This window comes from Vespula pensylvanica, chromosome 9 (genome assembly GCF_014466175.1).
Source record: "Vespula pensylvanica isolate Volc-1 chromosome 9, ASM1446617v1, whole genome shotgun sequence".
In the NCBI taxonomy this organism is placed as follows: Eukaryota; Metazoa; Arthropoda; class Insecta; order Hymenoptera; family Vespidae; genus Vespula; species Vespula pensylvanica.
Genome location: NC_057693.1, coordinates 7,462,627 through 7,486,294, shown reverse-complemented (window position 1 = coordinate 7,486,294; position 23,668 = coordinate 7,462,627). Strand labels below are relative to the sequence as shown.

Genomic DNA, 23,668 nt, shown 5'->3' with positions numbered 1-23,668 from the left:
TGGGAGCAACGTTTCGCTTTCCAGTTTTCGTAGGACTACGGAGACGGAAAGAACTAAGAAATAGTTATTTCCTCGGGTTTTTTCATCTTTCATAATAAAAACCATCAGATAGTAAAAAAAAGACAATAAAAAATTGTTCAAAATATGGTTCCTCTTACAAGCATATTAAAAGAAAAAGAAAAAAGAAGGTGAAAAAAAAAAAAAGAAAAAAAAAAATCAAATCATGAAGATCTAAAGTTTTGTATTATTTATTATTACGATCGATGAAATAAGACGATTAATCCTCGATCTTATCTATAATCGTTATAAAATGATCGCATTAACGTTTTAGTCGGATTAACTTTTACGATATAATTTTTTTATTTAATTTTGATCGAAACTATTGTTCGCCGGTTTAAATAAGTCTTCGATCTTCGATACTGTGAATAATAAATAAATAATATGTTTACGAGATAGACAATGATTCGCAAGTTTAGTGATGCAACACGAACGATGGGAATAATTTCATGCGGGAGACATGTGGCTTCGTCGGGAAACAAATTCCATCTTCTACGTGGATTCGGATTACGAATCCATTGGTTTAACCAATTCCAAGGTACATTAATTATTATTGTACAATATATATATATATATACATAATAATAATAATATAATTTTTTATGATATATCTTTATATATATATATATGTATGTATATATATATATATAGAATGGAACGCGTTCCATTTATCACTTTACACGTCACTTATACCTTATTTATTTTCCTTATACTTATTTTCCTTATCGATGTTTCTCTTATCTCTTTTAATCATTTCTATTAACGATGATAACGAATATACACAATATAGTAATAATTCTATAGCAATCTTATAACATTAAGATAAAGAGAAAACGTATTAATTATACTCTTTTTGTCGCGAGACATCTATAATGAAGACTATATTTGTTGAAATGAAATTACGTGAAACTACACATTGTATCGCTTTCCACACATTGTGAAAGGTAAAGAAAAAAAATTACCTCAAGCTATTCTCTTCGTAATAAACGAAGAGAACTAACGAAAGAATTAGAATGGAAATAGAATGATCATTCGAAAGAGAGGGAAAGTGAAACTTTTCGAAGTAACATATACATACGTATGTATATATGAAACGGTTCGTCGAATTTGTGAATATTATGTGTACGTACCTATATACATACACACTTCATTTTTTCTTATAATCATAATTATGATCCTAATTATACCATACATTTAATTCCTGAAACAAAATTAATTATCTGACCTTATTGTTCGTCGAATTTATAATATCACAATCCGCTTTATTTTCTGCTTAAAATCATCATTTCGAAAGAGTAAAACCCCGCCACTTAATTACATCATTTCATTACATTCTGAAAGCAATATAAATTGTTTAACATTACGTACATCGTTAACTAGATGTTCTAACTCGTTAACACGAGCAGATAAGAAAATTAGATCTTTATCTCGATCTCGTAGGAAGATTATTTCAAACGACGATCGAGATAACGATCCACAGGCTCGGCGGGTGAATCGCGACCCAGGTGCGTAGATCGAGCAAAATCCAACAGAGGCAATTGTCTACGTTTGTTTTCTCACTATTTTTTTTTCCCTTTCTTTTTCCTTTTTTTGTTTTTTTCTTTTTCTTTTTTTTTTGTTCTCTTAGCGAGTGTCAGAAGAATAATAAAATGTCTCTCGTCGTCTTTTTTCTTCCCCCCTTTTTTTCTTCTTATTTTTTTTTCCTTTACTCTTTGTTTAGCGAGAGCCCTGAGCTCTTACAACTACCACGACCGGAAATGTTATTATCGCGCATAGTGCGTTGCCAACCGTGGGTGTACAGCGCGTATTTATTTCTACGGGAAGAGGGGCGAGAATGATCGCGCATAAGCGCAATTTAACCTCTTGCATTCTCTGGATCCTTTCGTGATAAATCGTTGCTCCATAAGTTTCAACTACAGAACTAAGCTTATGGTGCTTAGCTTAGCTTAGCTTAGCTTAGCTTAGCTAGCTACGGCCGTGTATATTCGTCGCGTACGATTTTTAGTTTACTCACTCCCTTCCTCCCTCTCTTTTTCTCTCTCTCATTCTCTTTCTATCTCTCTCTCTCTCTCTATCTCTTTCATTCTATGTATTCTCTTATTCTTTACATTTCACCGACTGCATTCCAAGCACCCGCACTTCTTCAACATACATATTTCATCCTGTCATTATCGTCGCATTTTCGTAATAGTTATCCTTGGATAAGTAGATACTTTATATATATATATACTTGGGTATAACGATAAGGGATGATAGTAGTTACACTTTCGCCGTTGTTTTGATTAATTTTAAATATCTATCATTTTTTATATATGTATGCATCTTATATTCGTTATATGTAATATTAAAAAATACACTCTTTACTATACAAACATGCACATGCATATAACTGATATTTAACAGATTAAAAAAAAATACAAACATACATACATACATATATATATATATATATATATATATATATATATATATAAAGAAGAAACCTAGATTATCCTCAATAAATAGTCTCCGATAATGTACTCTTTTTTCAATGGTCTTACAAAATCACGTACAATCAAAGTCTTTAGTAATTTTTCTTTTTGCGAGCCCTTTGTAAAGAGGCATACGTGAGCACGTGCTCTCGTCGTCACCTAAACGTGCTCATACACGATAAACGTGACTTTCATTGTATTATTCACCATAAACTCACACATAAAACCGATCCAGCTGCGTCGTAACTAGAAAGAGAATAGTCCAGGACGTTCTATCGTTGTCAATTTCACGAGCTTACTCCTTCGATGTCCTCCTTTTCCTCCTTCTTCTTCTCTTTCCTTCTCCTTCGAGGCTAATGTCCTGACGTTATGATTGTTTTTGTATTTATGTTTGTGTTTGTATTGGTATATTTCTCTTGCGTGGCACGTTATACGGGCGCTTTTACGCCATGGGGGAACAAAAGGAGGAAGCCGTTTACGTACATCTACGCGAAGTCGTTACACACGAGATACGAACAACTTATCTTTCTCTTTCCTTTTTATTATTTCTTTCTTTCTTTCCTTCCTTCTTTCTTTCTTTCTTTCTTTCTTTCTTTCTCTGAGTCATCGTGCGTACCTGGCGCACGTGCCTGATAGATCTTTTACAAGTCTCTCTTTATCTCTTTCTCACCTATACTCTCTCTCTCTCTCTCTCTCTCTCTCTCTCTCTCTTTTTTCTCACGTTTACATCAAAGCCCATTTAGATTCAATTTCAACCTCTTGCCTCTCCCTCCTTTCTTCTTCTACTTCTTTTTCGTGAATTTTTTAAATGTCTTCTTTCTTTTCATCGAACGGTCATTAAACCCCCTTCTTTTTCGTGAATTTTTTAAATATCGTCTTTCTTTTCATTGAACGGTCATTAAACTTTTTTGAGATTTTTTTACGTTGAGTCTAACTCGATGTCACATTAATGACGTCCAATTTAAAAAGGGCAATGACCAGTTGATTATAGGTATTAAAGGTTCTTTCATAAAATTCAAAAACTTATTCTCCTTTACGTTTACGGTAATAATGATCTACGATTCGTTAAAGAAAAACTTGATATAATTGATTATATTACGATTATTCAAGAGAATCTAATTCATCGAATGAATTTCTCGCGTTAAGTTTCACGTTGCTTGAATGCGAAATTATAATTCTTTGAAAATGGCGGCATATCATATTTTCCCGCGCTAAATGTACCATAGAGTCAATCGAAACGGTTTAGAGAGTGTTTGTACTAGGGCGAAGAGAAAAGGGTTGGAGTATGATGGAAAAGGAGAAGGGGTAGTGTAAGAGGGAGGAACTAGAAGGATTGCTGTAGAAAAGAGGAGGGAGATCGTAGAGAGAGAGAGAGAGAAGAGAGAGAGAGAGAGAGAGAGAGAAGAGAAGGCCAGAGAGCTTTCACGACAGGCACGAGAACTATCGTATCAGTATCGTTCGACGTTTTGCCAGATGCGTTTCGCTACTCTCGTTTGAGTTGATCTATAAAATTTTGTTCTCTTTTTCCTCCCTTGAAATCTTCATATATATATATATATTTTTTAATATTCTTTTTCGAAAGAATTGTAAGGAAATAAAAAAAATTTCTTTGAGAGAGTCACAGTGATATTTTTTTTTGAGGTAATCGTTGCTTTCGATAAAAAAGAAAGCAAAAACGGATAAAGGAAAAGAAAAGAAGAAAAAGAAGAAGAAGAAGAAGAAGAAGAAGAAAAATATCTTGCGATCATTCGGGATCGTGTTGTAGTGATTTGTGTTTTGTCAGTGCGATCAACAAGATCATTCCGACTTAATCGTCAGGACTTTCTCGATCATAGAGAATCGTTGATTTAATAAATTGGTTAAAACTGAGTTAACGTGAAAAAACACGTGTTCTTCGAATATCGCAATAATATTTTATAATAATACGTTGATGCGTACAACGCGTTTCAAGATGTCTCGAATCGTTGAGATCTACGATTAAAAAAAATAGGTTCGACAGGGAAGAAAACAAAATTATACGAAATCCGTATGATCGTCTCGACGATACTTTCGAGCGTGACGGCTTTCCATCGTCGACACTCGCACGATGTTGGACGAAATGCCGAGCTGAAGGTGAGTTAGAAAAGATATTGATTGATATTGTATATTTTTATAAAATCAAGATCGAGAATGGAATAGTTGGATCCTTTTGAAACTATTCTATTCCGACATTATTATTATAACTTAAAGAGATCGTTACGTGTAAAACGAACGAAATTTATTTTATTCGACATCCTCGAAATCACAAGGAGATTGTTCGATTAAGAGGACCGGTTTTTTTTTTCGTCAGATTAAATTATTCGATTGATTATGACAAAAAGGAAAGAAGATAACAAAACGAGAAAAAAAAAGAAGAAATAAAATAAAACAATACAGAAATAAATAAAAAGATATGGATTGTCGCGGTTGAATCATTATCTCGAACCTTTTTCTCGTCGATCATTTTTCTATTTTTTTTTTTTTTATTTTTTTTTTTAAATCATTTCTCCGACGTAAGAAAAGCCTTCTTCTTGTCTTCGTTTTTTTCCCTCCCCCTGTAAGAAGACACCAGCTACTTACTTGTTCATGATTGTATCTAAGAATGTAAATGCATTTAACTTGTTGAAAAAAATATTCGACCGGAGTTTCCATGATTTGACGAACGAACGAACGAGTCCTTCGTAAGTTCAAGGAGTCAATGGAACGCAAACGGAAACCGGTCGACGGGTGGTCGAGAGAAGAGCCGCTCCGGATCTGCTCTTTGATCCATCTTCCTGCTTCTTCCCTTCTTACAAGACAGACAAAGATAGAGACAGACAGAGAATGATAGAGAAAGAGAGAGAGGGAGAGAGAGAGAGAGAGAGAGAGAGAGAGAGAAAGAGAGAGAGAAAATGCCGGGGGAGATTTCGGATCGCTAATTGAGATCGTGCAACTCGTTGTAGATAACTATTACCGTTAGTATCGACTTGTCCTTATTTTTCTTTATTCTACGATATATTATAATATTATTCTTATTATTGTTGTTGTTATTATTATTATTATTGCTATTATACCACTATTATCATACAATCACAATCATAATGTTACCACATTGTTGACCGGTCACGATTATACTCGTGTGTTGCACATGCATTTCACTTATGTAATTCACATGCAACTTATGTAATTATTAAAACATACAATTGTGTAACTCGTTATTGCGTTGGATAATGTTTGCCTAGTTTTTCATATTAATTATTTGAATCCTGAATTAACGATATTGATATATATAAAAAAAACGATAAAACATTTTGATTATCAATATAGCGTTACATTTTGTATATAAATATCTACGCATGTAAGCTTATAACCAGTCACAATAATATGTTTTACTATTACGTATTATTCCAGAATGAATTTGTAGGAGGGTCCTATTCATTTAACAAAGCCGTTATACATTATTATACGACATGACGTGGACCATGTACCATGTTTAGCTTCGTTAAGAACAATTAAAAGTAACCGGCCAACTGAGTATTCTTTTAATTGGTAAGCACGCGCACGCATGCAACCATACTTGCATTCGTTCATACATTGAAAGCAAGATTCAGTAATGAATCTATTACATATTATATATATGTATTACGTTATGTTCTCAAAGACATCTTTTCCTAATGAATATTATTATAATATTGTCTTTTCTTTTTTGTATACCTACTTCGATCAAAATATTAAAGACGATAAAATTGGATATCGTTTGTTAAAAAAAAAAAAAAAATAATAATAATAATTCGATTTACGTAACCTTTCGAAGAAGTAGAAATTAGATAGTATATTACTCGGATATCGCCTTTAATGTAAATATGATTAAAGAAAAAAGAAAAAATTGGGAGATTGAGGAAAAAAAAGAAACAAATAATTTCATTTCGGTACTTTTTTGAGGGAGTAGAAATTAGTACGCATGGCACGGTCACCTGTACGCCTTTTGAATCGGTCTCGTAAAACAGGTTTATCGCATAAACGGGGACGGATAATAGCGTGCGAAGCGACCGTTACGCGTTTACCCAGGTTTTTCGCAAAATTTGTCGTGTTCTCACGGACCTTCCGGACATGCGGACTTAGTGTTTCCTTCTTAAAAAGCTTTTCGATCTATTCATTTCTCGTTGAGGTTAAATGAATGAACAGGGTGGATTATGCAGATCATAAAGACAATATTGTTTGGCAGAGGGAAAAAAAAAAGATAAAATAAAATAAAAATACTCCAGAAATACGCAAAGATCCGTGAAATCATTCGGTTTCGTAGAATTTCTTTCTGAGAAAAGTATGAATGAATATGGCGTCATTGAAGAGGAAGAACATTTCTGTACTCTACGTAAGTCTACGTGACGCTGAACGAATTTATAATAAGTATGTGTATATAGGCATTAAAACGCACAAATGAGTGGGGGTGTCTTTAGTCTCGTCAAATATGACCTTTGACAAGTTATAAAATTTCCCTTATATGGTATAAATAAAGTATCCACATCTATATATAAATAAGAAACTTGGAGTAAATTAATGAATCGTAAAAAAGATACTACATAAAAAGAATTCTATAAAAAGAAATTCCATAAAAAGAAAACCGAAATTATTATATAAATCTTAACGCATTAAAAAAGTGTCCCATTAAAAGCACTTGTCTGAAATGAAATTTTCTACATTTTTTTTTTTTTTGTACAATTTTCTAATCATTAAGACGGTGTAGAGGTGGAAACGCCGAAGGAAGAGAGAAACAGCACAATTTACTTCAAAATACAATGAACGTGTTAATTGAATGACAAATTATATAAAATCACGATGAAGCACGAAATATGTCAGATGAATTCGAATGAAGGTAAAAGTTTTCGAAAAAAAAAAACGTAATAAAATAAAATAAAGTTAAGAATAAAAAAAAAAAAACTGTATAATTCGAGACAAGGTTAAGTAAACAACAACAATTTCAACCCTACGGATTTGGAATGAAATTAGCAAGAGAAAAGAGGAGGTGGCCTAAGAAGAGAGAAAGAAGAGAAGGAGAAGGAGGAGGAAGAGGAAGAGGGAATCGCAGGAGGGGTAAGAGTCGAGGAGGAGAAGCTTTTTCCTTCGATAATCAGAGACAAGTCTCGCGCGCATGGAACCGCACGCGTGTGTCGCGAGCCAGTTAGTCACGTGGATACCGGCGAGTGTAACAGAGAGACACGAAAGAGACACGCGCGGCTCGTTCGATCACGAGTGTACTAACGCAGTAGTATAACCGTGTGTGAGCTTATACTCACGCTACCAACTTCTGTTAGCCTGGTAGAGTAGCGATCAAGACGTTTGCGCAAATCGTTTGTCTCTCGACCTTCTAAAAGAGATGGAGAGTTGGAGAGAGGGATCTCTTTCTCACTCACTCACTTACTTCACTCTCTCTCTTTCTCTCTTTCTTTCTTACAACAATAAAATGAACTCATTTAAGAATTCGTATCTTGATCATTCTAAAGTTTCTTTCAATCTATCGGTTCGTTATAATCTTTCAATGTGTTCAATGGATGTCAAGAGAGGCTTACGATATTAATTTTTTATTTATTCTTCTCTTTTTTTTTTTAAGAATTATCTGTGCGGGATTAATATCTAAAATAGATCTTTAAACTACCAGCTTGTATTCTTCAGATTTGTTTAACGGAGCCACGCTTATGATATTATTTATTTTTCTTTTCTTTCTAGGCTTTTTTTTTCTTCTTTACAATTATCTGGGTCACTATATTATCATGATAAAAGTCTTCTCTTGGGATCGAATTTGTTGTATCTCATTTGATCCCTTTGGTCCTTTATTAATAATTCTTTTACATATCAAACATACGTACAACAAGTTATCGATGATATAATAATCATTTATAAATAATGAAGCCTGAAGAAACACTGTTAAAAGTTTCCCGAGTAAATAATTCATTGTATTATGACAATAGCAATGAAATTAGGGATGAGTAATTTTTAAAAGATATTTCATAATTTCTATTGTTTTCATTTGGTATCACGATTGTATCGTAGTAACGTTAAAACTGACATCATTGAAGTATCTCATGCCATAAAGATGTAATTGCATCCAATGGCGTATCATCGTTTGTGCAACGTAATAGCCTAATATACAACGATCTAATTCGCGTTATGCAAAAGCACAGATTTCTGAGTGAAACCGGACACCTCGTAGTACCGCGTCTATGTCCTCCTCTCTATGTACGTTTATATGTAAATATATCTATGTATAGTGTTGGCCACAGAGAATACTAGAGCGCGCGCACACATTTGCGGAACAAAGAGACGCCTACGCGCGCGCGAAACCGGACGGCGGCGGAGACTTTCGAAGAAATATATGCGCAAGCGTTCTCTATTGTCACGGCGATCGAGTTCAAGGGCGTTGGCCCCGTACTCGATTCGATACTCTCCTTCGCCATATTTTTTTCCCTTTTTTCCTTTTGTCTTTTTACCATCAATATCTCCGATCTTTAATCATTCTGTCGATGTACTTGATTGAAGTCGAAAACACAAGCTTGTTTTTTTCACAAGTATTTAAAAAGAGAATTAAAAAGGAAAAAGAATATAGATAATAAGGAAATAAAGGAGACTATATTAAAAATAGATAATTCCTAATGGTAGTCCGATACGTTTTTCTTTAATTCGCCGTCTAGATATAATTACTAATGAATACTATAATTCTTGCTGGTTAATGCACTTTTCAATTTACGCTCTAATCGATAATACTTACGTTGATTGTTGTGATGATTATATATATATATATATATATATATATATATTAAATAAAAATAAAATTATAACAAAATAATAAAACGGAGATTAAAAAAAAGTGAGTTTCTATTCGATGACGTTCGATTTCTTTCATTTTTTTCGATTAATTAATCGTAAGTACGATAGTATCGATCGTGCAAGCTTTTATTGAAAGAATAAGTACTTAGGTAAATGATCATAGATGATCATCACTATAGCAGTCAACGCGTTAACAAGGCAAGCAAAGTGAGAAGAAGGTGTGCACGTAGAAGTATAGCACCAAAAAGACGCGCGGGCGCGCAACGCGCGTCTTTTTGTCGTCGTTGATACCATTATTGTCGTCTTCCATCGTCGTCGTCGTCGTCGTCGTCGTCGTCGTCGTCGTTGCGTTATCGTTGTCGTTGTCGTTATCGTCGTCGTCGTTGTCGACTGGCGCAGACGTAATACCACGCGTGTATCCGGAGAACAGAAATACGAATGGCACGTGCGCAAAGTAACAGCGTGAGTTTCGCGCCATTCGTACGTCATCGATATATAATACATACATATATGCACGGACCTTCGAGAAAATGATTATCTCGAGATCGTGTATCTCTCTAGATCATATCTCGAGATCTTTGAATGATCTAAAAGAGAGATTTCAAAGTATGATGCTCACGTTAAATATTAAGATATGAAAATAGTTTACGGTGTTCGTCAGCAAAAAAGAAAATAGAAAGACTAATCCATTTTTTAAACGCATCTTTTCATTATGTTGATAAATGTCTGAGTAATGGATCTATATGTTAATTCAATGTATCGGCGCAATAAAATATTTCTTAATCAATCGAAATCTTCAGGCACAGTCGAAATCTTCTTCAGGCAAAAGTTTGCTACGATTCTTTTCCTTTCTTTTCTTTCTTTTCTTCTTTTTTCTTAATTCTTTGTATCATTATCAATACATGTATATTATTCGATTTGTATTATTATTTAGAATTGAAATATCTAAATATATCTGAAGATATATCAGAGTAAAAGTTCCATTTGTTTAAATTTAATTGTTTATGAGAAATTTTTTTTTTCTTCTTTCTTATTTTTTGTGGAATATCAAATATTATAAATACACAGATGTATCATACGTATATGTGTATATATACAAATTATGCGTGCTATAAAAGGTTCAGTTATATTTAGATACGTAGATACATATGAATATTATTCATTAGAAAATAGAATAGAATAAAAACTAAAAAGAAAGAAAGAAAGAAAGAAAGAAAGAAAGAAATAACAAGGAGTGACTTTCGCTCCATATCGGTTGTAATTGCGAAAACTAGGTCCGTCGTACGTATTTTTGTCGTGCGTTCTCCACGCTCTGCTGCGTCACTATTTCCCTCTTCCTTTGCGTCTCCCACTCTCTAAGCATGGATATAATAATCTAGTAAGAAAAGGTAGCTTGCATATAAACACGCGTTATATTTCGCTCATAGCACATATGTTAGTTTAAATCCGCCTTGAACTTTCTTCGAAAGTTTCACATTTTTGTCGAATTCATTTAAATGAAATATCTAAGTACATACGTAAATGCATACATACATATTTCCAAGATATGTGAGAGTGCATATGCGAATAAGATTTAATGCAGTTTGTGTTCGATTTTTCGAAAGAAGTAGGTCGACGTCTTAATATTCTTTTATAGTTGGCACATTCCATTCTATCAGATATTAAACTAATGAATCATCGACATAGTTATTTTCATTTATCTGCTATACGTACGTTGAAATTAAAATAGTATTATAATCATGTAATTAAAATAATTAACATGAATATCGAGAGATAATGATTCTGCGAATAGAACAAATATGATATGCATAGTAATCGATTTTGCTATTTTATCTTTTTACATTGTTAATAAAATTCTCGACTGCATTTTTTGTTTTGTATATATATGTACATATATATATATATATATATATATATATATATATATATATCTGTTTTTTCTAAGGAAAATCCATCGGGAAAGCTCGCCTGTAAAATTGACCATGTCCTAGTTTAAACGATAGTTATATCTCTTCATATATCTATGTATATCTTGAGTTAGTATCTTTAGTATCGATTAAAATTTCTCTTATGCATTCATGTTATTTTTCTCGTAAATAGATAGAACGCGTTGTGTATGTATATGTATGTATATATATATATATCGTGTGTTTTCGATGACGACGATTATACGAAATTGTATTGTCGCTAAGAAACCAAGAGAATTCAAGAAAGCGTGACACGTAAAGAAGTTGCTAGCTAACTTAATCGTAATCATTTAGTTACCTCCGCATAGACGAATCGTTTTCACAAATTGTCACAATAGTTGGCAAAGAAAATGAATGAGATTCGTTCAGCATAAACAATATATATATATATATATATATATATATATATATATATGAACGAGTTTCTTTTTTAATATTCTTTCTTACTTTCGTTTATTAAAGATAATTAAAGAGGTTCGTTTTATTTCGTACTTATTATTATATATTAAGAAGGTGAAAATAATCCTTATGTGGTTTAGCTTATCTTCTTCTTGACATTTCCACAAAGAAAGATGAAGATAGATAAAAAGTGTAGGAGAGAGAGAGAAAGAGAGAGAGACTTAACATAAGCATCTTGATATTTTCATTGACCCAGTATCGTTAATATTTACGGTTATATACATATACGGGACACAAGAATCTTTGTCTTCTCTTTGATGTGCGATCATTTATGTGGAGGAAGATTATTATGCGTATACAAGATCCATCGGAATTTTAAAAATAAAACCACCTACTGTCATCGATTATTATGCAAGAAATAAGATGTATGTGCAAGAGAACATTAAAAAGCATACTAGATAATAAGCCGATGACGAAAATGGCGTAGTTTTATCCTTGATGGAAAAACTTTTACAAAAAAAGAGAGAGAGAAAAAGAGAAAAAGAAACAAATAAAAAGGTTCGATAACTTATAGTTTTTTTTTTTCTATGATAAATTATGAACGTTCCTAAAAATTTCGTAACGATTATCGTCCCGTTGAAATTGTATAGATGTTATCGGTGTATTAATAAAAAGAAAATTATTATTCGATGTTAAATAAAATACATGATCCTAAAAATTTCCACGAGTGTTTAAACAACCCTCTAACTTATTATATACGTATATGTGTCCACATAAATAAATACATAAATACATAGGTGAATGTAATCGAGTTTCATACTCGAACGTAATTCATTGTTTGTTCTAAGTCGTGGCAACGTCGTCGTTTTCATTGCGGTTACGTATTTCCTTCCTTTACCCAATGGTTAAAACACGATTGTACGTACTTACGTACATAGGTAACAATCAGCCGAGACAATTTTCAGTCACGTTGTACGCCGTTATCAGGAAACTCTATCGATTATTCTTCTTTCTTCTCCCAACCGTCGGCCATATGTTACTGTGTACATATGTACGTTTGTGATATCGTTTTATAAATACAATGGAGGATTAAAAAGACGGATAGTCAACGATTCTCGGTTAGTTCATTCGATCCTATAGATCCTTGATCTACTCGAACACTCGTCGACCGTATTACCTTGAAATTCGATGATGGGATTCGTAAATATTAGAAATGAAGAAACGAAAGATTATAAAGGGAAAATATGTGATTTTTGAGAGAGAGAATGTGTGTGTGTGTGTGTGTGTGAGAGAGACAGAGAGAGAGGGAGAGTGAGAGAGAAAGAGAGAAAGAGTAAAAGAGAACTCTAACGTCAGCAACGAGCAACTTTATCCTTATCGCATTGGAGACTAAGGAGATAAGGAAAGTGACGGGTCAGACGAGGACGAACAGTACGATGTTTCTCTTAGTAGATCGTGTATTAGTCTCACGCTGTGTTCCTCTTCGATTAATAGTTATTTTGGATTATATATCGAATTATCAAAGGTGACAGTGACGAAAATCTCTTATCTCGCATCGACATAGAAAAAGAAAAGAAAGAATTTTAATCGCTGAATCATCGTGTTCGTATCAATGTCATCGATCGAGTGATTCGTGTAGACATAATGGACAACGTATGATATGTAATAAAAAAAAATATATACACGCGCGCACATATACACATGACGAACACACGCAAAGTATTGTTCGAACAAAATCGAAAAGTTTAGACACCTTAATCATTTAGTGATAATCAATTACGTTTTGGATCATGTAGTACGAATCTTAATAACGATTCAATGAGTACACCCTACACACATAATATGTATATAAGTTGGATGATATCGACTACTGGGAACACACTGGTTAACGATTTCTCGTGACGACATCTTTTCCGAATTAATATATATATATATTAGAATGAGAAAACGAAATTAAAAAAAAAAAAAAAAAAGAAAATAGAGATTTCATTAGACGCGCGATAACCACTGCTACATCATCTTCCGTATCGTTCCTGTTACTAATTAATTCTAGCCAATTAACACCAAAGTACGCGCCAAGAACATAACCGAAGTATCTTCTGAGAGTCACGACGACCTTCCTCGTAAATTAGCTTTTAACGTTGCAATACGAGAGAGAAGGAACATCGTCTGTTTCTTCGAGATCGCAGTAAAATTGTCAAATCTATTCGTTTCCTCAAATACATAAAATATAACGTGTGTCTATATATATATAGGTATGTACGTGTATGTATACATGGTATCTAAAGAATCAAAGCTTCTCTTCCTTTCTCCTTTTTTCTCTTTCGTATTTATCTCCGTATATAAAACCACGTTTCACGGTGTACCTTCATAAACTTCCGATTGAACAAATTTTTTGTTTTAAATATTCGAACGTTCTTTTTCTGAATCTTTTAATATTAAAAATTTCTTTTTCTTTTCCCCTTTTTTTTCAAATTTTTTGTCTAAAAGTTCTTTTCCTTTCTTTTCTTTTTACGTAAACGATAAGAACCACCGGGATGAGTTAAGATTAGAGAATATTGGAAGCGCAAAGTTTATCGACGATCCATGAAATTATCGGACCCGTCGATCTTTTACCCTTCTGAGATCGTGCAGCACGAATTGGCCATGAAACTACTACAAGGAGCCACCATTGCCAGCTCGGTTCTGTCTATTTTATCTACCAAAGATTGAAAATAACGGAAAAGAAAAGATGTTATATATGTATGTATGTGTGTACGGTGTTGTTTCGATATTGTCACTAAATTTCTTATCGATTTTATTACGTATTCTAAAGGACGGTCAAAGTCGAAACGAAACGAAACGTATCATAACGTAACGAAACGAAATCATCGAGTTGTGTGTTAAAATAAATTCCGAGTAGAGAGAAACATTCGGTATGAAGAATTCGAACGGAGGTGTTAGTGTGTGAACGTTCTAAAGGAGAAAAAAGGGAAATAAAATTGTATCAAGGATGTCGTGCAGAAAGAAAATCGATTCGAAGCTTTGGCTCAATTACACGCAGGCGGTAAGCTTTCCTTCTCCCTTCTTTTTGCTCTCGTTCTCTCTTTCTCTTTCTCTGTTTCTCTCTCTCTCTCTCTCTCTCTTGTTTTTTTTCTAGTATTGTTCACCAACTAAGCTATTCGTGCATCGTGATAACAGTTATCGGCTACAAATTCCATATTAAGAGACTGGAATCTTACGAGCAACGAGTTTCTAAGGTAACGGAGTTAATAAATCGATGAGACGTTATCATGAAAAGAAAGAGAGAGAGAGAGAAGGAGAGAGGAAGAAAGAGAAAACAAACGAATAGTTCTACCAGTACGAATGTAATCAAGATTCATTGCGTGTGTTATAGCTAACAAATAAAGAATAATCTTTTATAAACAAATGCAAAAAAATGTTACGATATTTAACTTTGAAAATGATATGTATGTATGTAGAAATTAACAATGAGACGGTGAGGTGACCTAACGAAATAAACACATCAATTAAAGGAATTCGAAGAAAAGAAAAAGAAACATACGATGTTTGTTTATATATATACATATATATTGATATACTAGTCAAAGGAATTCGAAGAGAAGAAAAAGAAAACTATTCTATTTGTTTTCATACATCGAGATCAGCGAATGTTATCAATCATATAACGTATAAATCTTTACTACGTATATAATATATATCTGTAATAGAAATCATGAAAACTTTAACGTTTTAATTGTCGTTCGTTGATTCGTTACTTCGTGATTTTTATACGAAGAATATCTATGTACATATTGCGCAGAGTTGAAAGGTACGTTAGGTTTCCCCATAAAAGTATTCATGCATTTAAAGTGTAGACTATATAACAAGGAAGCTGATCGACACACGACGCATATTAGGCGTAGTAAATAAACCGGATGTACCGATATGCGTTGTTCATAACGATTAACATCGACGATGGTGTAATTCAAATACACCGAGGACGTTTATATCGAGGAGAACCGAATTTGCATTAGAAACGATTCTTACGAGACGATCTAAGAGCCTATTCGTTTTTGTTTGCAACGAAGTCGAAAGCGTGCGACATCGTTCTCGAAAGAAAGAAAGAAAGAAAGAAAGAAAGAAAGAAGCAAACGAAGACGAGACGACGACGAGAACTGTATCAAAAGTATGCCAGGCCAAGCCAAGCCAAGCCAAACTATACCGCCTAACAGAACCGTACAGTGGTCAACAAAAATGGCCTATATATACGATAGTACGTGGACATTTTTCTACCCATTCGATCAATTTCTTTTTTATTATTTTATATACTAAAAAAAAAAAGATAAAAAAATAAAAAAATAAAATAAAACCCATTCGTTTCTACATTCGTAAAAAAAATTTAGACGACGATAAAAAATCGTTTGTATTAATATCGAAATCTTCAAATATTACGAAAAATTTAAGATAATCGAAACGTTATAAAAAAAAAAAATACGCTTTATACGAGTATTATTATAATACGATGGTATCATTAATATAGAGTCGAAAAAACGATAAAAAGAGAAAAATTTGATTTAATGTAGGGATCGCGCGAACGAATTCGAGCCATTTCTATCCGCTACTGTACAGCAGCTTGGCTGGCCTCGCCTAACCGCGCGTGCAATCGTCTCACCTCTCTGCTGGCCTTTATCGCGACTTACCGCGTCCCTCGGTATCCCCTCCCTACCGTATGATTTACCTACTCTCCCCACTTTATCCCACTCCATCGCAACCCCCACTCTAACTCATTCGAGGGAGTATGCGCGCCGACTGGTCGCGCGAGCGAGTCCCGAACAGTTTCTCGACAGGATTCGTGCTATTCCGTCGCTTCTCGTTCGTATTCGTCTTTCTCTCTTTCTCTCTCTCTCCCTCCCTCCCTCTCTCTCTCTCTCTCTCTCTCTCTCTTCTTTCGCTAGGACTCGCGTGCGCGCTTGCGCCAGAGACAAAGAATATGTCAGCACCGGCAGTAGCAGCGATCGAGCTAAGACTTTGGAAGAAATAAAAAACGAAAATAGAGAAAGAAGAGAAAGAGAGAAAGAGAAAGAAAGAAATTACGATAAAGTAGATAAAGAAACATAAAGAGAATATAATTCGTTTCGATTGTGCTGTTGATAGTTGCATACAACATACATACGTACGTGCGTGCGTGATGCGTGCGTGTGAACATACGTAAAACTTGAAGAGATCATTCGTCTTCTTCTAACATACGGCGAGTTTCGACCAACTTCGGCTATTCTCGAGGACCTTCGTGTTTCGTGTTAGGTAAACCAACCGGCGTCCTATCTTTCGCTTTCTCTCTCTCTCTCTCCCTCCCTCCTTTCCTTCCCTCACTCTTTCTCTCTCTTTCTCACGCGCGCTCTCACTCGTGTTTAGTGCTCGTGCTCGTGTGCTCGTGGTCTCCGAGGCCGAAGGAGACACTCGCGACGAATGTTCCGAGGACGAGTGCCGTCGGCAGAATGTCATGTCGCTTCGAAATCGGATGAAACTCGATCGACAAGCGCGTCCGAACGCGTTGTTGTTTCCGCCGATCATCATTTTAATATTTTCCTATCGAGGGGAGCAAGGTCGTCCGATCGTGTTCCTTTTCTACGAAACTTGAAGGCTTCAAGGTGATCGAAAAGTGCGTTTCTTTTGTTATCCTTATAAACAGTGAACCCTTTCGATATTCTTTTATTACATGTTTTGAGTTTTGGGGGAATGAGAGAGATGTTTTCGAATTTTGTACGAAGGATTTTGTTCGTATGAAAAGAAGGTTTGTTTGAATGAACTTCTCTTCGTTAAGAGAGTGAGAAAGAAAGGTAAAAAGGAGGGAAAACATTTTTTATAGGTTAGAGTGAAAACTTTCGATGGACCGTTCCTTTTTTCTTTTCTTTTTTTTTTTTTTCTTTCGTTTTATTTCTTGTTCGTATATTTGGCTTTGAGAAAACAGTTAATTGCAAGAAAAAACGATAACGCAAGTAGGAGTTTATCTTATTAAAGAATATCTTTTTTTTTTTTTTTTACCTCGGTAACAATTTGTTCATTAAATTATGTCACGTTCGTTACGTTGAAGTTATAATACTAATAATTATTAATCTATTAAGTACCGATTACATTGATTCTAATACAGTGTAATGAATAGGATATTGGAATGTTAATTAAAATAAGATTAAATATCGACGTGAGATATTTATTACGGATCTATCGAGGATATATATATATATATATATATATATATATATATATTACATTGGCACCGTCACTGATTTCGTCGAAAAATTAACCAATGGCCTTATGACGTTTATCGCGAATGACCTCGTTTTGAAACTCATTGATGATGCTCGTTGGTTGCACCGGTGTCGATCGAAAAATATCTCGAAGTAATTTGTACATTTTACTCTTACTGTAACAACTGCTAAAAGATTTTTTCTTAAATCGATCATTACATCGATATTTAAATCATTGTTAATAATTTATAACAAATTTTGACGTTTACGTTTACAGTAAAACGAATTAAATTATGAATGTATATGCTTTTTATCCGGAAAAAAAAACAGAAAAAACGTTAAAAAAAAAAATATTAAAAAAAAAAAAAAAAAAAGAACGAACAGCTGTGCACTTTCGCTGAAAGAAAAGTGGATCGAACGATGAATCTAGTTAGTACCGTTAGATTCCACATCAAATATTGTTTGTAATGTAAATGTTTTATACATACATATATATATATATATACATATATATATATATATAAAATACCTCGCTTAAGATACCGCATAAATAGCTCGTAATTAAAACTCAAACAGTTGTTAAGTTTCGTGGATCGTTTCCTGCCACGTAAGCGTTCACCCGGATTCCGTAGCAGGAAAGTGTTCGATTCTCGTGATTCCTCGTTTGTTCACGCATGCGACACAAATGTAGTTTCTCACACGTACCGATCTATTCATTCTATCCAACTATACAGAAGTTGTTCTATCATCGACAATCACTCATCGAATGATTTGATATCTATGATGTAATTTGAATGAAAAATATTCGATTAATGCAAGGATTTTAATTAAAAAAAATTTCTCTAAATTTGATCTATAATATGATCTAGTAGATCAAGAATATTTATTTTTTGCCATGCGACAATCAATTTTTGTTGTAATTGGTTGACCGACTCAAATGATTTTTTTTTTTTTTATAATATACGATTTTGAAGAATCTTAATATAGGATCGGAATAACTCTATATTATTTTTAAAGATACGGCATTCTCGCGAAGAAAATTGTAAGGAGAACTTTTAAGAAACCTTTCGTACGAATCAATCGATGTTTAAGTTTTGACGTAAGATAGCTACTGATCACGAGCCATTAAAAATTTATCGTTCGATTTATTGATCAGCGAGTTCTAAATACAGATTGAGAAACGTTGATCTAGATTTTATTTTCTAGAACAAATGTTAAAGAATTTAATTTTATTTAGATCTTTATGAGAATAAGAAAAAGACAAAAAATATTTCGATGTCTTTCAGATGGAAACCGAAGTTCGAACGTTAAAGGAAGAGTTAGCACATACTCAAGAAACATTAAAAGCTGCGACGAAAAGATGTCGAGATTTGGTGAGAGAATTGGACAATCGTACCGCAGTATACGAATCCGAAAGGACGTTAAGGGATCAACAGTTATCACGGATTCTACGTGCACTGTTGATCCTAGAAGCTCGACTGAAGCAAGAACAAAAGTCGATTAGGCAGGTATTATGTGAAAAGGATAACGTTATTAGGAATCAACAATTGGAAATCGCTAGGCTAAGACGTTACACCAAAAATTATATCAAATCTAAGCGTGAGCAGATATTAGGGAGGACATCGGGTATAAAGGTCAACATTGGTCCTAACGTTGATAAGAGTTCTTCGTTGGAGAAGACTGAAAAACTCGAGGTAATGAAAAAAGCAATAATACTAATACTAATAATAATAATAATAATAAAAAGAAGAAGAAAAAAAATTTGTAAAGGTTGGATCAAAAATTGTTAATTTTTGAGACGGGCTAATTCCCTTCTTTTTTCTCAGATTGTAAAAAAGCAGCTTCTAGTTTTACAATTTGAAAAAAAAAAAAAGAAAAAGAAAAATTAACTTGAAAAAAGATCTCTAAGAAACAAAATTGATTTTTAATGCAAGCTGTACAAAATTTTGCCACCAACCTGTATAAATTTGATTTGGAAAATATTCGAGAGTAGACAACTTGAAAAGAAAAAAAAATATATGTATATAAAGAAATAATTGTCTTTGGTAATGTTTAGAATGAAATCGACTCGAGACAAGACGACGATGATCTCAGTAAAGAGATCGAGAATCTCAAGTGTGAAATTATCACGAAACTCGATTCTTCCGAGGTAATACCAGTAGCTTTGGAGAACTTGGATCGTGGGATTAAGAAGACATACAGTTTTGCGGGTAGCGACGTTTCGAAGACGAGTATGACGAGTAGCGAAAATACAGATGCATCTATCGTTACCACCACTACGGAGGGTAGTCCATCGTTGATTAGTACGGAAGGATTTTGCGAGGGTGAGAGTACGGATGTATCACCGGGTTCGACCTTGAACAAATCGAATAGGTGTACACCAACAACAGTAACGGATAGTGAAAACGAGACGACTATGATATTCGATGAGGATAACAACGAGTTGGATGAGGGCGAGGGGGAAGACGAAGACGAGGAATATAACGAGAATATCAATGATGATAACGAGAGAGAAACATTATTGGTCGGTGAGGTTGCATTTAATTCGACGAAGAGGAAAAGTTCTTTAGGTAGATCGAAATCTCAAAAAGGTTCGACGAAAGGCTCGATAGTTGGTACGAATATTATAAGAACGGAAAGTAAGGACGACGGTATGGATTGTAATTTTGTCTCGGAGGACGAGGAGAAGGAACAAGAACCGATATACGTCAATTCCTGCAACGAGAACAATGCGAAAAATTTGGAACATTCGAATGGGAGAGTCGTGCCCGAAATTTGTCAGAATTATACCAATAACAATAACGATACGTAAGTATTTAACGAGAACAATGATATAACGTCGATATATCGTTAATATATGTATTCTTGATCTTTTCGTTTATCTTGCAGTTCGATCGAAGTCGAGACGACGGATGAACAGAATACGGAAGAGACTAGTGGTAATTGGTATAGCGATCCTGACGAAGATAAAACTAATGACGACGTATTCAGGCATACTTCATATCGGTCGAATAGTAATCATAATTCCGTCCTTGAATGTGTCAATCAAATACTTTTGAGGGATATGGAAGACGAGGATCGTGTTCTTTCGGTACCGAGGAGATTTAAACACAGAGGTAGGACAGTGAGGTTTCAACCGGCCAGATTATCGGATATCGAATCGGTTGGTTCAGAAATGGAAAGGAAAAATTCAGAGGAAGGCTTGATGGAAAAGGAGACTCTCAGCGGTGATTTTAGCGATCAGAGATCGATGAACGTTGCCAGTTTCGAGGCCACAGCTTCCGAGGACGAATATGGCATGAGAATAACTCATCCGGTTGATCCGAACGAAGTGGTCAATTCTAGCGTAGAATCTGTTCTCGAGGATGACCCTGAAGAACCAAAAGTTATACCGATCGTAATTATAGAGCCAAAGGTCGAACCAGAAGAAATAAAAAATTCAGGTCTTGCCTCGTCAACGCAGAAGCCAAAAATACCTATCCAATCGGTTAGTCCACCGCTTAGAATGGAAAGAATCGAAGAGAAGACGTGTTTGCAGATGTCGACGAAACGTTTGACCATAGCTAAGAATCTTGATTACGAGGACATCGAGTCCTTGCCAGAAGTTATATTGCCATCGCCTAAGACTCCACCGGCGTTACCACCGAAGCCACAATTTCGAAATAATACCTTGATATTAAAGAAAATACCAAGCCCGTCGTTTTTGATTGACGAAACAAGGAAGAAATTGTCGGAGGTGAGCTCCGCTGCACATGGAAAAAAGATCTTCACTCTCATCGGTTCACCGATCGAATCTTCATCGGCGATCGCAAAGACGTCTGTTAAAAATTTAAACTTTGACGAAACGGCTACGAAAAATGTTGGTAACAACGAGGATGGTAATTTTTGGAAAAATCGATTCAATAACGTTCGCTCGTCCTTTCAATCGCGGCATTCCAACGAGAAGAATGTCGTCGTCCATCGATCACGCAAAATTCCAAGGGTTACAAACATAGTGCGACACTTTGAGGAATTTAAAATTGGCGGAGAGAACGAGGAACGATCTAAGGAACGTAGCAAACCGAAGGAGAGATACGTTCGCACGGAATTCGGTCAAGAATTCGACATAAGGCAAAACTTTGAGGAATTCAACCTCGATGAATGCGATCTTTCGGATGATCCAAATCGGCCGGAAGCCGATGGTTCGGAACGACTTAGTAATAATCATCTCGTAGTTCCAGTTAGTCAAAATGAAACTAATAACGCACTGACCAAAGACAATAATAATCATCCTACGACTGCTACGAATAATGCGAATACTGGTTATGACAATTTCTTAGAAGCAACGGGTCTGAGCAACAAATCCATATTAACACCCTCGAGATTATTGAGTAATCATAAGAGTATGCTTAAACCTAAGGACGTTAAGTATAAGAACAAAATAAAAGCTACGGCGATTTTAGAAAAACATAATGCCTCGACGTCTAACGCTACTACGACGACGATGTCGACGACAACGACGACAACGACGACGACGACGGCGACGACGTCGATGTCAACGACGACGACGTCGACGACAACGACGACGACGACCACAACGACACACGTCAGACATTGGACTGGTCCATTTGTCTGATGATTAATTGAACGTTTTTCTAAAAGTTATACCATTTACAAACAAGAGGAGAATGATTTGTTAGAAAGAGTCTTTTGAAGATTAATATTATAAATTATTTTAGATTTGAAATATATCGATTCCCGTTATGCAAAGCTAATCAAATGTGCTTGCAAATTTTTCCTGTGTATATGTGTGCGTGTGCATAACTAATATTCTCAATATGTTCCGTTCGTCGTTGAATGATTCCTAAAGATATATATCCAATGGATTATTAATTACTGTTTTTAAAATATACCCTATGGTATTTCTGTATAATTGTAAACAACAAAAATTGTAGTCACTTTTATATTATTATTGTAATAGTTCAATTGAAAGAGAAAAGTATTTATATGTGTATGCTAAAAAATATCTATTTTGTTTTTCTCTTTTTTTTTTTTTCTTCTTTTTTTTTCTATTTCTGCTAGCCTTAAGAATAATATAATAATATCGCTTATTAATAATAGTAGTAATACTAATAATAATAATAGTAATAATAATAATAATAATAATAATAATAATAGTAATAATAATAATAGTAATAGTGATAATAAAGAATACAATTTTTCGAACCAACGAAAAAACTATGCTACGACTCGGTAGAGTTTTAACTTTGCATTTTTATTTTTATCGGCTGAGTTGCAATAATGATCGTTTCGATTCGAATACAAAACGATATCCCATGTTATCAGTCGATTTCTATCGATTTCCAATTCCATTTTTTGTGTGATATTAATACGAATTTGAACATTAAAAAAAAGGATAACGTTTCTAAATTAATTTGCAATTCTTATGTAAACATAAGGACAAATTCAATAAATGTTAATATTAGACCATAAATATTATACAAAAGAAATGAAAAATTGATTAAGTCTATTACCCAAAATTTTAATGATTTATTTTAACTCACCGATTATAGATGATATTATCGATTTTCTCTGCGTTATAATTGGCGGCCAACGTTTAACGATTAAAGATGTGACGTCCATCGTTATTTCCTATTTGCATGCAATCTGAAAAAGAAATCAATTTCTCTTTTAAACGAATTCGATGAACACAAAAAAAAATATATATATATATACATAATAAACATAT

General features: G+C 34.2%; 1 protein-coding gene across 7 annotated transcripts; it reads left to right on the top strand.

Annotated features, from left to right (window-relative positions):
- Nucleotides 1-23: 23 nt before the first annotated feature.
- On the top strand, nt 24-22,945 carry LOC122631930 (serine-rich adhesin for platelets-like). Of its 7 annotated transcripts, none has more exons than XM_043818167.1 (5): nt 14,214-14,455; nt 14,529-14,759; nt 19,227-19,634; nt 19,997-20,748; nt 20,830-22,945. In XM_043818167.1, the coding sequence occupies exons 2-5, from the start codon at nt 14,706-14,708 to the stop codon at nt 22,553-22,555; spliced, it is 2,940 nt and encodes a 979-aa protein (XP_043674102.1). In that variant the 5' UTR covers nt 14,214-14,455; nt 14,529-14,705; the 3' UTR covers nt 22,556-22,945. The 7 variants fall into 7 exon arrangements, with proteins under 7 accessions (XP_043674101.1, XP_043674100.1, XP_043674102.1 ...); XM_043818169.1 differs by adding an exon at nt 14,853-14,952 and having other exon boundaries at nt 14,215-14,759; XM_043818170.1 differs by lacking the exons at nt 14,214-14,455; nt 14,529-14,759 and adding exons at nt 16,813-16,996; nt 17,108-17,343.
- Nucleotides 22,946-23,668: the final 723 nt, after the last annotated feature.